Source organism: Pipistrellus hanaki, assembly GCF_964339955.1.
Source record: "Pipistrellus hanaki genome assembly, chromosome: 14".
Classification (NCBI taxonomy): domain Eukaryota; kingdom Metazoa; phylum Chordata; class Mammalia; order Chiroptera; family Vespertilionidae; genus Pipistrellus; species Pipistrellus hanaki.
The window spans coordinates 43,879,947-43,892,648 of NC_140516.1; the positions used below are offsets into that span (position 1 = coordinate 43,879,947).

Genomic DNA, 12,702 nt, shown 5'->3' on the forward strand with positions numbered 1-12,702 from the left:
AAATCATAATCTCCAGTGATTCCATTTTTTGAAACCTCTCATTTATCATGAGCTGTCAAATTCTGGACAGTTTCCTGGATCTCAGTTTTTAAAATTTCACTGATACCAGGGGACTTAACAGAAACAAAGTGTCTGAGAGACACATTGGAGTAATCAATCCACTTGTCTTTGTTAACTTTCTCTTACGGGCCCTTCTTTTGTTTTCCCCCCAATCATTTCCAAAAGCTCCAGGTTGTGGACAAATGATAACTGAGGGAATATATACAAGGCATTCGTCATATTTTGAAGAAAGGATGGTAAAGGAACCAAGGCATATGTTTTTGTATTCTCAAAATATGTGAAGGATTACCTCTCTATGGTTGATTGTTTTACTCATCATTTTATAAGACTATATGTTAGTTTATTGGAAAATCCGTTTCTTGTTTGCTTTTCCAAATGATTCATGTTGGGAACAATTTGAGCTAAGACTGGGTAATGATTGAGCTTGGACTTTAGAAAATACATTTCTTCTGAACTGTAACTCTTTATACGTGTTTTCAGATTTGTAACTCTGCCCTCTGTAACTCTGGCCATTATCTGGTAAATTTATAATGAAGGATTTTTTTTTCAAGTTACCAGTGGATGGTACTTCCACTCTTACCAATGTCTAAACAAGTAACTGCCTCTCTCCTCCCCAACCCCTACTCTTCAAATGCAGAAATCCAGCTCACAAGTAATGTTGATCAATGAAATAGTCTTCATCAATTATTGGCACTTTAGTAGGAGTTAGATTCATCCTCTGCTTAATACAGCAGTGAATGCCTCTGGTCTTTGAAACAGCCTGTTGAATGTTGTCCTAGCAAGCACCTACTTGAAATTTTTGCTCTGCACTTACATTTTGAACTATGTATGTTATGATTGCATGTAACTACTATATGTTCCAATTGTATAAGTATAGGATGTATTTTTCATGTTTGTTAAAATAGTTTATCAGTTAACAGTGTTTTTTTTTATTTATCTTGTAAATAAAAGTCAAAAAACCAAAATACTCTCATAGTGTGTCCTCCAATTTTTTATTTTCTCTGTGTGTGTGTGTGTGTGTTTTTTTTTTTTTAATGAATGCTGATCTAGCTGTCAACTCCCATTAAGTATAGGACACTTAGTAATGTAATGGGTTGTTGCTACTGCTACTAGCTTATTTTGTTGTATTTTTTTCTTTAAATTGAATTTTTAACTAAGACTCAGATTAATATTGGGTCGGCAGCTAAGTAATTGCGGGTTTCACACATATATGGCTTCAGTTGAATTTTTAGTTTGCAGACGTAGTACAAATGTAAAACACATTTTGTTATTTGATAGTTGGCTATTCAGCTGTTAATCAGTAAAAAAAGTTTTTTGATCTGTTTTGTAGTTTTCGTTTGGCGTTCGTTGAAAAATGGAAAATCAAAAGGAACATTTTCGTCATATTTTGCTTTTTTATTTCCGCAAAGGGAAAACGCATCGCAAGCTCATAAAAAGTTATGTGCTGTTTATGGTGACGAAGCCTTAAAAGAACGGCAGTGTCAAAATTGGTTTGCCAAATTTCGTTCTGGTGATTTTTCACTCAAAGATGAAAGACGCTCTGGTCGTCCAGTTGAAGTTGATGACGCCCTAATCAAAGCAATAATCAATTCAGACTGTCACAGTACAACACGTGAGATTGCAGAGAAGCTTCATGTATCACATACATGCATTGAAAATCACTTAAAACTACTTAGCTATGTTCAAAAACTCGATACATGGGTTCCTCACGAACTGAAAGAATCACAGTTAACGCAACGCATTAGCAGCTGCGATTTGCTAAAGAAACGTAATGAAAATGATCCATTTTTAAAACGACTGATAACTGGCGATGAAAAATGGGTTGTTTACAACAATATCAAGTGGAAAAGATCGTGGAGCAGGCCAGGTGAACCAACTCAAACAACATCAAAAGCTGATATTCATCAAAAGAAGATTTTGTTATCAGTTTGGTGGGATTACAAAGGAATTGTCTACTTTGAACTCTTACCACCCAACCGAACGATCAATTCTGATGTCTACATTGAACAACTAACGAAATTAAACAATGCAGTTGAAGAAAAGCGGCCCGAATTGACAAATCGAAAAGGTGTTGTATTCCATCATGACAATGCAAGGCCACACACGTCTTTGGTCACTCGGCAAAAATTAATGGAGCTTGGTTGGGATGTTTTGCCACATCCACCATATAGTCCTGACCTTGCACCATCTGATTACTTTTTGTTTCGATCTTTACAAAACTCCTTAAATGGTAAAAATTTCAATAATGATGATGATGTCAAATCGTACCTGATTCAGTTTTTTGCTAATAAAAACCAGAAGTTTTTTGAACGTGGGATTATGATGCTGCCTGAAAGATGACAAAAGGTCATTGATCAAAATGGGCAATACATTACAGAATAAAGTTATTTAGTTCCATGAAAAAATTGTCTTTGATTTTCTTTTAAAAATCCGCAATTACTTAGTTGCCGACCCAATAGTATCTTTTACTAATCATCTGTAGATCAATTGTTCCCTAGACTTTTAAGTTGAAGATTAGAATTTATATTTTAATTTTAAAGATATACTTAACAGCCGAAACCGGTTTGGCTCAGTGGATAGAGCATCTGCCTGCAGACTGAAAGGTCCCAGGTTCGATTCCTGTCAAGGGCATGTACCTTGGTTTTGGGCATGTCCTCAGTAGGGGATGTGCAAGAGGCAGCTGATAGATGACTCTCTCTCATCGATGTTTTTAACTCTCTATCCCTCTCTCTTCCTCTCTAAAAAAAATCAATAAAATATATTAAAAAAAAATAAAGATATACTTAACAGAAGTCATTTCAAAACAACAACAAAAAGGATTCAGAAATTTAAAAATGATTTAAATCCATCTTAATATTTTGGCAGGAGGCCAGACAGAGTTAAGTTTCTGCATTTATGCCAGTTTTATAGCCCTACAAGGTTTTTTAATTTTACTACCTTGAGAACATTTACTATATCTATTTGGGTGCTGAATATTGTGATCCTATATTTCCAGGCACCACAATAAAGAAAGGCCGTAATCAAAGTTGTAATAGCTATGTATACTTTGGGAAATGACAGTCCTTGGAGCTATTCCATCTTTTTTTGTCAACTCTTCCACACTTATTAATATCTGTAACCATGAATAATTCCTCATTTGAAGAGCATCTGGTTATCTGAGGCAAATTACGAAACCTCAACTTTTTATTACGATGTGGGGATGCTGCCAACATGATCTTCTGAGGGTTGATTTGCTTCATTATAAATAGTTAAAGGCCATCAACTCTTTCAAAATGATGCCAAATTAACTTGAGTGGTAAAAATGTAAACTTGAATATTGTTTATTATTACCCAGGGCACAATTAATGTCATTTTGATAACCTCTAATTAAGACATAGTAATCATTGGTGCTTGAGCAGTATAGCTTTAGAAAAAGCTCTCAACATCTCTGAATATAGTTTCATCTCATCTGTACAATGTGATTCTTAAATCTAGTCTGAAATATTCCTAGACAGCTGTCATAGAATCAATAGCATTATAGCAATAAGTGCTTTGTGGGATAATTAAGTCTTCTTCCATTGGGCACTTAGAAAGTGTCATTTGTATTGATCAGTTATACTTAATGCCAATTTGTTTGTTTTACATTTTCCTTGGCTTTTATCTACTTTTACAAATCTATGTCAGCTGTATATAAAAATTTGGCTAGCAGTTGGAACTATTTCATGTTTTTTTGAATTTAAAATGAATTAAATTTCATTGACCAATATGAGGATGTGACTTGTCATAGTTGGTGCCGAGTCCAATTTGTTTTCTAGAACTTCAAACACCTTCAAAAAGTTATAGTAACTTTCATTAAGAAAAATTCTAACTCTATGAAAAGCTGTTGTTGTTATCAAATGTCCTTTTGACATCTTGTCATATCTGATTATTGTTTTAAATATAGAACATTAGGCCTGGTACTTGAAAGTAGAGCCATCTTGTTGCTTATATTCTAGAGAAAGCTGTTAAAACTGCCAAGAATTTTAAGTTTGGAAAGACGTTTCATAAGTAATAACTTTTCATAAGATTGTGTTTATCATTCCCAGCCTAGAAATAATACAAACCAGATTTATATAGAAGGAGCTGTAATATAGTAAAATAATTCAATTCAGCTGCCACTTATGGAGCATTCTACCATTATGAAGACTACAAACATGAGCAAAGAGATCTGGACAATTGAACTAGAAGTAGATTAGAGTCGGGGGGAAAAATCTGACATTGAGTTATACAGATGGTACTTCCTGCATGACCAATGGAAGAGAATTTAATTATCCCACAAATCACTAAGACCTTATTTCTATAAACTGTCATAAACATTTAATATATATAAATCAATGAATCATTTCTTGTTTTCTTCTAACTCTTTAGCACATATTCACTTTCCCCTTGTTCATCAACTCTCTCTTTCCTTACTCCTCTCTCCTCTCTCTCTCTCACCCTCCTTTCCTCCCTTTCCTCTTTTTCTGTTTCCCATCTGACCATCACTCGAATTTCTAGGATAGTGTTTTTCAAACTGTGGGTCACAACTCATTAGCAGATTATGAATCAGTGTGACCCACATTTTTAAAAAACTGAAAGTATTAGAATATACTACAAGTAAGGGAAAGTATGTCATGAATTTATTTGTTATATATCTCATGTATTTTACGTGATTATAACATAAAGTATATTTCTATTGCTGATTGCCATTTTTAAAAAGCTTACCGTTCTAGAGTGTTTCATCTATTTGTGTCTTGAACATAATGTTCTTTAAACATACATGCTGAATAGTGACTGCATAAATATTTGGATAAGATTTTTAAAACTAGAATTTTGTTTATGCTTGATATCTTGTATCTAATCTGCATGGCCAGAGGAAAACCCATAGTGCTGACAAGTTTTATAACATCACTTTTTAAAAATCTATTTTCCACAGCATTTTCAATTCAAAGAACACTGTTAAAGACTTATTTTCTTTGTAATAGAGTTCATACTGGTTTGCACTGATTTATATTGCTCTGAAGTCTAGGAAGCCTGATTGTGTATAGTAGTAGTAGTGTGGTACTAAAAATAGGATTAATTCATTTTGAAGAGAAGGAGCCTGGGAACTGAGTTGTTTGACATATCACCTGGAAACAGAAATATTTATCTTAGGTTTTGTCATTCAGGGTTAAGAGGAAATAAAATCTACCATTTACTTCACTTGAAGCATTCTTCTTGTAAGGCAGTATACTAGTAAAGATGTAAGACTCCCATATTCTAATTGAATTGTTTTATGTTTTTAACTGTTAAGTTTTGAGAGTTTCTTATATATCATACATACTAGTCCTTTGTAGGATCTATGGTTCACAAATTTTTTTCTCATGGTCTGTAGCTTGTTTTTTTAATCTTAACAGATTTTTGCAGACAAATATTTTAAATTTTGGTGAAGTCCAATATATCATTTTCCTTTATAGGTCATGGTTTTGTGTGAAGTCTAATAACTCTGCCTGGCTCTAGATCTGTAAATTTTCTCTTCTAAAAATTTTATAGTTTTATACTTTAGTTTGTGATTCATTTTGAGTTCTTTTTTTTTTTATTGTGGTAAAATACACAGAATATAAAATTTACTATTTTAATTATTTTAAAGTGTGCAGTTTAGTGGCATTAAGTATATTCACAATGTTGTGCAGCCATCACATTCTCTAGAATCAGAACTTTTGCATCACCCCAAACAGAAATCCTAGTACCCGTTAAGCAGTCTCTCCTCATCCCGCCTTCCCCTGAATAATATTCCATTATGTGGATAATACTACATTTGTTGTTTATCCATTCATCAGTTGATGGAATTTGAGTTGGTTCCACCTTTTGGCTATTGTGAATAGTGCAGCTATGAACATTTCATGTACACGTTTTTTCTATCTAACTTACATCACTTAGCATAATGCCCTCAAGGTCAACCCATGTTTTTGAAAGTGGCAGGATTTCCTTCTCTTTACGGCTGAATAGTATTCTGTTGTATATATATTTCATTTTTAAAAGTCTGCTCATTCATCAACCCTTAATTTGTTATCTTGGCTACTGAAAATAATGCTGCAAGCTTCTCCCATATTTTCTGAATTTTCTTTATGTTCAGATAATCTTGTGGGTCCTAAATGTTTTCAAAGCTTGAAAACTAATCCTTAGTATCAGCGATAATCATGATAATTAAGTGAATCAGCTGTTCATGTGGTTTTTGAATAGCTTTTTATTATTTCTTTACTTGGATTTTTGAAGTACTATCTTGCTGGCCTTATGTAGTCTAGCAATCTTAGTGATTCCTACATTTTCCCTGGGAACTTGTTGAATCATTTAAAAATCTTTTTTTTCCCAAATATATTTTATTGATTTTTTACAGAGAGGAAGAAAGAGGGATAGAAAGTTAGAAACATCGATGAGAGAGAATCATCGATCAGCTGCCTCTTGCACACTCCCTACTGGGGATGTGCCCGCAACCAAGGTACATGCCCTTGACCAGAATCGAACCCAGGACCTTTCAGTCTGTAGGCCGATGCTCTATCCATTGAGCCAAACTGGTTTCGGATCAGTTAAAAATCTTAAAGCATGTTTCTCTCATGTCAGTAAATTATATTCACTACAAAATGTAGTGGATTTTAAATCTGGCCAAAGTTTGGTCTAACAAAACCCCATAACTGAGAGAAAAGAGCTCTACGGACAGTACTCACTAATTGTGAAAATTTGCCATTTTAGATGTGGCATGTGTATTTTTATCATAACTTCCTTTAAAATTAAACAGCAGTTGGTGACATTATAATTGAACCACAAGCTTCCATTAGCACTAAAAATATCAATTTCCAATTTAGCGTTACAATTTAAGACATTTTTTACCTTAATTAAAAAATTGATCTGATATTTTGTTAAGAAGTTACTTTTTAAAGAAAGCTACTACTTACTGTAGGGATTGAGGGAGGGGGAGAGGGGGAGGTTCTGCTTGACCCATGTAAAATTTTAATTTTATAATGAATTTACCTTATCATTAATGTCCTTCTTTGTGTTTATTAATACAGATAAGGGGAATCAGCAGGCTTGAAGCATGAGTTCAGATGCCAGCCAAGGCGTGATCACTACTCCTCCCCCTCCCAGCATGCCTCACAAAGAGAGGTATTTTGACCGCATCAATGAAAATGACCCAGAATACATCAGAGAGAGGAATATGTCTCCTGATCTACGACAAGACTTCAATATGATGGAACAGAGAAAACGAGTTACTCAGATCTTGCAAAGTCCTGTGAGTTGAAATAATAAGGCTATACTTTTTCTTCTTCTTTGGAAACCTTGATATAGTGAAATCGGAGGTATCTTAACTCTCAGTTTAGAAGAAGGATGGAGGTAGAGTGATTAGGTGCCCCCATCTTGCAGATGCAAAATACACACCTAATTTAGATATTTAATTTGCAAGGCTTTAATAACAAAACAGTATTGTCTTGGTGGTGTTAATTTTCTTTGGGTGATTTTTGAATGTAATGCTTCATTGAAAGATGCATCTGAGCTCAAGGTCATCCAATTCAGACTGAATATATCTGAAGGAATGAAAGGCATTACTGAAGTGTTAGAAACCAAGAAAGGAATGAGGTACATCTCATGCACATATTTTCTTCTTCCTTTGGGTACCTCGACAATCAGAGCAGCATAGGAAGACTTAAGGTTTTTGAGATCTGAGATTGGGCAGCCTCGTGTTACATATACCTAATGCAGACACACATGCATGCATACACACCAGACTAATTAGATTAAAAGTGGACTACAATCTAAACTCAAGAAGAAAATCCTGTCTGCACAGTAGTATCCAGACCTTACAAATTATATTCAAGTTTTCTTACCCTTAGTGGAATTTCAAAGGTCATGTATAAGTAATAGATAATGAGAGAACAGCTTAATTTAAGATGCAAAATTAATTCATACCTTATGTGAAATGAAGGTCATGGTCCCCTTAAGGCAGACAGAGTTCAGCACACATAGACACATGATGCCCAGGTTAGGATTATATTAGGTTTCCAACTTAGGTACTAAAATAAGCACCGAGACAGAACCGCCTGGGGTGGCCCTGGTAAATCATTTTTGTTGTGCCCTTGTGAATTTAATCATAGAGGTTAAGTCCAAAGCCAAAGGGGAATTCCACTCTCAGGAATTCTTCTATACCAGTGGCCTAGATAAAAAGCAAATACAAGTTATAAAAGCAATGCAAGCTTTGAGAAATTTAAACATAGCTTAAATTTATTTTTATTAGTTTGTGTGTGTGTTAATTCTCACCTGAGGATATTTTTCCATTGAATTTTTTTAGAGAGAGTGGAAGGGAGGGGGAGAGACATAAAGAGAGAAACATGGATGTGAGAGAGACACATTGATAGATGAGTTGCCTCCCACACATATCCCCACGAGAGCCAGGGATCAAGCCTGCAGCGAAGGTACATAACCTTGACCAGAATCAAACCCTCAACCCTTCAGTCCTAGCTGAGGCTCTGTCCACTGAGCCAAACCGGCTAGGACAAGTATAGCTTAAATTGAAAGCTATCCTATATTCTTTTTTTTTTGTTTTTTTGTTTTTTACTTGTGTTTTCTTTTTATTTATTTTTTTCACTATCAATTTTGTATTTTTTTCCATTTTTTTATTAAGGTATTATATGTGTACATATCTTACCATTCACCACCCCCCCCATACATGCCTTCCCTCCCCAGAGTTTTTCGTCCATTGGTTTGCTTATATGCATGCATACAAGTCCTTCAGTTGATCTGAAAGCTATCCTTTAAATAAACCCTTAAACTCTTTCCCAATGGAAAGGAGATTAACCTGATTTCATCATGAAGGAGTAAATGTTAAGTGCCTTCTTTTATGAAACTGAATTTCTGTGTTTAGAAATATTTGAAGGACATAATTATTTGTATCAACATAGATATATTTTCTTTTTTTTATTTATTTATTTTATTTTTTATTTTTTTAAAATATATTTTATTGATTTTTTTTTGCCCCCCTCCCTCCCTCCCCAGAGTTCCATGTCCATTGGTTGTAACATAGATATATTTTCTAAAGAAACTCCATTTTTAAGCTCAACTTATTAGCTCAGTGATTATGTAAATTTATAGTAAAAAGTAACTGAAAGAATGAGGTAAAGTTCAGATTTTGTTCAGGATTGTTAAATACTGAAATTTCTTTGGTAAGTGCACTAAAAAGGACCATTCAATTCTAACTGTAAAGTTTAACAGGAAGAAATACTCCACTACACTTCACATGGAAATTTCCTCATTAAACCAGAGACAGCATATCTTTGAGTAGATTATCTAAATTTTAATATTTATGTATTTTGATTTATGATTTGGCTTAAAAGTATCAATTTTACTTGTGCCTTGGGAAACTTAATAAAATAATGAGAAAGGGACGATATATATGTTGTTACTTCTATATTCATATAGCAAGAGTGATAATCTTTAGCCCAGAGAGTAACAAAGGTTTAAAAAAATTGTAGATTGATCATTTTCCCCCTAGATTTTTGCTAGTGAATTTAAAATCTTGTTTGTGAAAGTGTAAATTTTTTTTCCTGCCATGTGTAACAACAAACTTTTCACCAAAAGAAATTATACATAGTGGCCTATAATAGTTACCTATCCTAATAAAAGAGTAATATGCAAATTAACCACCACTCTGCTACACCCACATGCCATGCCCACCAGCCCATCAGAGCGAGTATGCAAATTAACCCCAACCAAGATGGCTGTGGCCACAGAGAGCTGGAGGGAGGCTTGGGTTTCCCTGGCAATGGAGGAAGCCAAGCTTTCCACACACCCTGGCAAGCCCAGGCTTCCACTCAAGGATACAAAGTTTCCATTATAGAAGGTAAATAATAACAGAAATGGTGGCAGCCACAGAGCAAGCAGGAGGCCTGGCTCTACTCCAGGCTACAAAGTTTCATTTGTAGAAGATAAATAAATCCCAGATACCAGGGCCTCCGCTTGGGTCGCCAGGGGCATGGCCGGCCTGCAAACCACCACAGGACCCTCGCCCAGGCCGCCCACATCCCATGGAAACCCCCACTCTGATCCAGAACACCCTTCAGGGCAAACCAGCTGGCCCTACCCATGCACCAGGCCTCTATCCTACCTAATAAAAGAGTAATATATAGATTGACCATCACTCCAACACACAAGATGGCTGCCCCCTTGTGGTCAAAGATCCTGCTCTTGTGTGGACACAAGATGGCCACCACAAGATGGCCAGTAGGGGAGGGCAGTTGGGAGGGACAAGGCCTGCAAAGAAGGGCAGTTGGGGGCAATCAACCCTGTAGGGGAGGGCGGTTAGGGGTTACTAAACTGGCAGAGGAGGGAAGTTGGTGGCAAACAAGCTGGCAGGGGAGCAGTTTGACATCAGTCAGGCTGGCATGGGCATGGTTAGGGGGTGATCAGACTGGTAGGAAGAAACGGTTAAGGGCAATTAGGATGGCAGGCAGGCAAGCAGTTGGGAGCCAGAAGTCCTGGATTGTGAGAGGGATGTCCTACTGCCCGTTTAAGCCTGGTCAGGCAGTTGGACACCCCTCAAGGGGTCCCAAATTGGAGAGGGTGCAGGCTGGGCTAAGGGACACCCCTCCCCTGTGCACGAATTTTGTGCACCGGGCTTCTAGTTGCTAAATAACTAATTACCCCAAAATTTAGCAGCTTAAAACAAAAAGCTTTAAATATCTCATCATTTCTGTGAGTCAGGAATTTAGAGTAGCTTAGATAAGTGATCTGACTCAATGTCTGTTATGAAGCTACAGTCAAGAATCAGCCCAGCTGCTGTCATCTAAAGGTTCAACTGGCCCCGAGGGTCATTCACAAAAGGCCAGAGTACCTTCCACATGGACCTTTACCTGAAGCTATTAAGAGTGTTCTCTTCCAAAGTATCTTAGAGAGGCAAAGAAGAGCCTGCAGCACCTTTTCTGACTTAAACACTTCCATTCTTACCATGATTATTAGTTAGAACTGAGTCACTAAGTTCAGTTCATACTCAAGAGGACAGGAATTAAGCTCCACCTTATGAGGGGAGGATTGTTCACTTTCTGTTCACAATTTATTTTAAAACACAACAGTCTGTCATAGTTTATTTACCTTCCTCCCACCTGCAAAATATACCCACCTTCTCCCTGCAAAAGTCTCATGCCTGAATCCAGAATCTCATCGAAATCTAGTCCAAGTGTATAAATCTGGTCCTGCGGTATAATTCCTTAAGTTCAGCTCCTCTTCTCAATCTATTGACCTAAAAAACTAAAGAGGTAAGTTTATTCACCTAAGAACTAAAGAGATAAGTGGTGGGGCAGGCAAAGATAATGCTATAACATTCCTGTTCAAAAGAGGGAAAATTTGGGTTATAAAGGAATAACTTGCCCTAGCAATTCTGAAATCCATTTGGGCAAATGCTTGGAAGTTCCCCTGTTGAGGACTCAGTGCTTCTACTTACCAGGGTGAGTCTCCTTAGCTCTTGGCTCAGCCCTCTGGGTTTTGGGTCTATCCTCTGAATCATTATTTCTTTTCCTTAAAAGGTAGCCTGTGCCGGGACCGGTTTGGCTCAGTGGATAGAGAGTTTGGCTCAGTGGATAGAGCGTCGGCTTGGGGACTGAAGGGTCCCGGGTTCGATTCCGGTCAAGGGCATGTACCTTGGTTGCGGGCATATCCCCGGTAGGGGGTGTGCAAGAGGCAGCTGATCGATGACTCTCTCATCGATGTTTCTAACTCTCTCTCACCCTTCCTCTCTGTATAAAATCAATAAAATATATTTTTTAAAAAAGGTAGCCTGGGTTGGCAACTGTATTTTTCTCAACCTGCCTCTTATCTTTTTGTACTGTCTTTGCTCCTTTAAGCCCATGCTTGAGTTGTTTCTGCTAACGTAAGTCTCTTCAAACCTGTGGGCATCCTGTGAATATTGGTGTTCATTATTAGACAAAACTCAGAGCCAATAAGATAAAAATCAAAGGTATTTCTAATTTGTGTTTGTAAGAAACAAATTGATAAGTTTAAAATGGCGAATTCATTTGGGAAGAAAGCAAATAAGGAGAGAAATCAATAAAAGCAAAGTATAATACTTTTTTTTATTATTAGGGATTTACTGTGTGCAAGGCACCTATTGTGTATTGAATGTTATTTAATCCTCAGAAACTCCATCAAAGATGTATTAATATCCATAGTTTACAGATGAATAAACTGAAACTTAAAGACATTAGATAACTGAAGTTTTTACAAATTTAGTTAAATGGTGGGGTCTAAATTTAAACTCTAAAGTTCACACCCTTAACCACTAAGCTGTATCATTTAAAGCATTCAATAACAATGAAATAATTTCACCTATATATTATTTTTTCATTCATCTTCAAATTCTGTTGCTCAAGTTAATCCAACCCCACTCAAGAAGAGTTTCTAGTTAGAAGACATTTTGGTGTCTGTAAATTTGAACAACAGCACAATTTATTATCTTGAGCTGAGAAAATAAGAGACTAGCTTAGAATTTGTCTCATCCAGACTCCAAGTATTACTTAATTTCATGGCCTTTTGTCATAATTGTTTTTAATTTAAGAAAGTATTTGTCTTAGAAATTAAATGCTGGTGAGGAAACTGGCTTCTAGACATTTTGTTAATGCAGTAGAG

At 36.1% G+C, this 12,702-nt stretch overlaps 1 protein-coding gene across 6 annotated transcripts in view; it reads left to right on the top strand.

Moving 5' to 3' along the window:
- ADD3 (adducin 3) overlaps nucleotides 1-12,702 on the top strand; it is a 102,740-nt gene that overhangs the window by 66,372 nt on the left and 23,666 nt on the right. For all 6 annotated transcript variants that reach the window (XM_084903383.1, XM_084903386.1, XM_084903385.1 and 3 more), the window contains exon 2: nucleotides 7,104-7,324. In XM_084903383.1, the coding sequence (XP_084759509.1) occupies nucleotides 7,130-7,324 (195 nt within the window). In that variant the 5' untranslated portion in view covers nucleotides 7,104-7,129. The remainder of the gene's footprint in view (nucleotides 1-7,103; nucleotides 7,325-12,702) is intronic.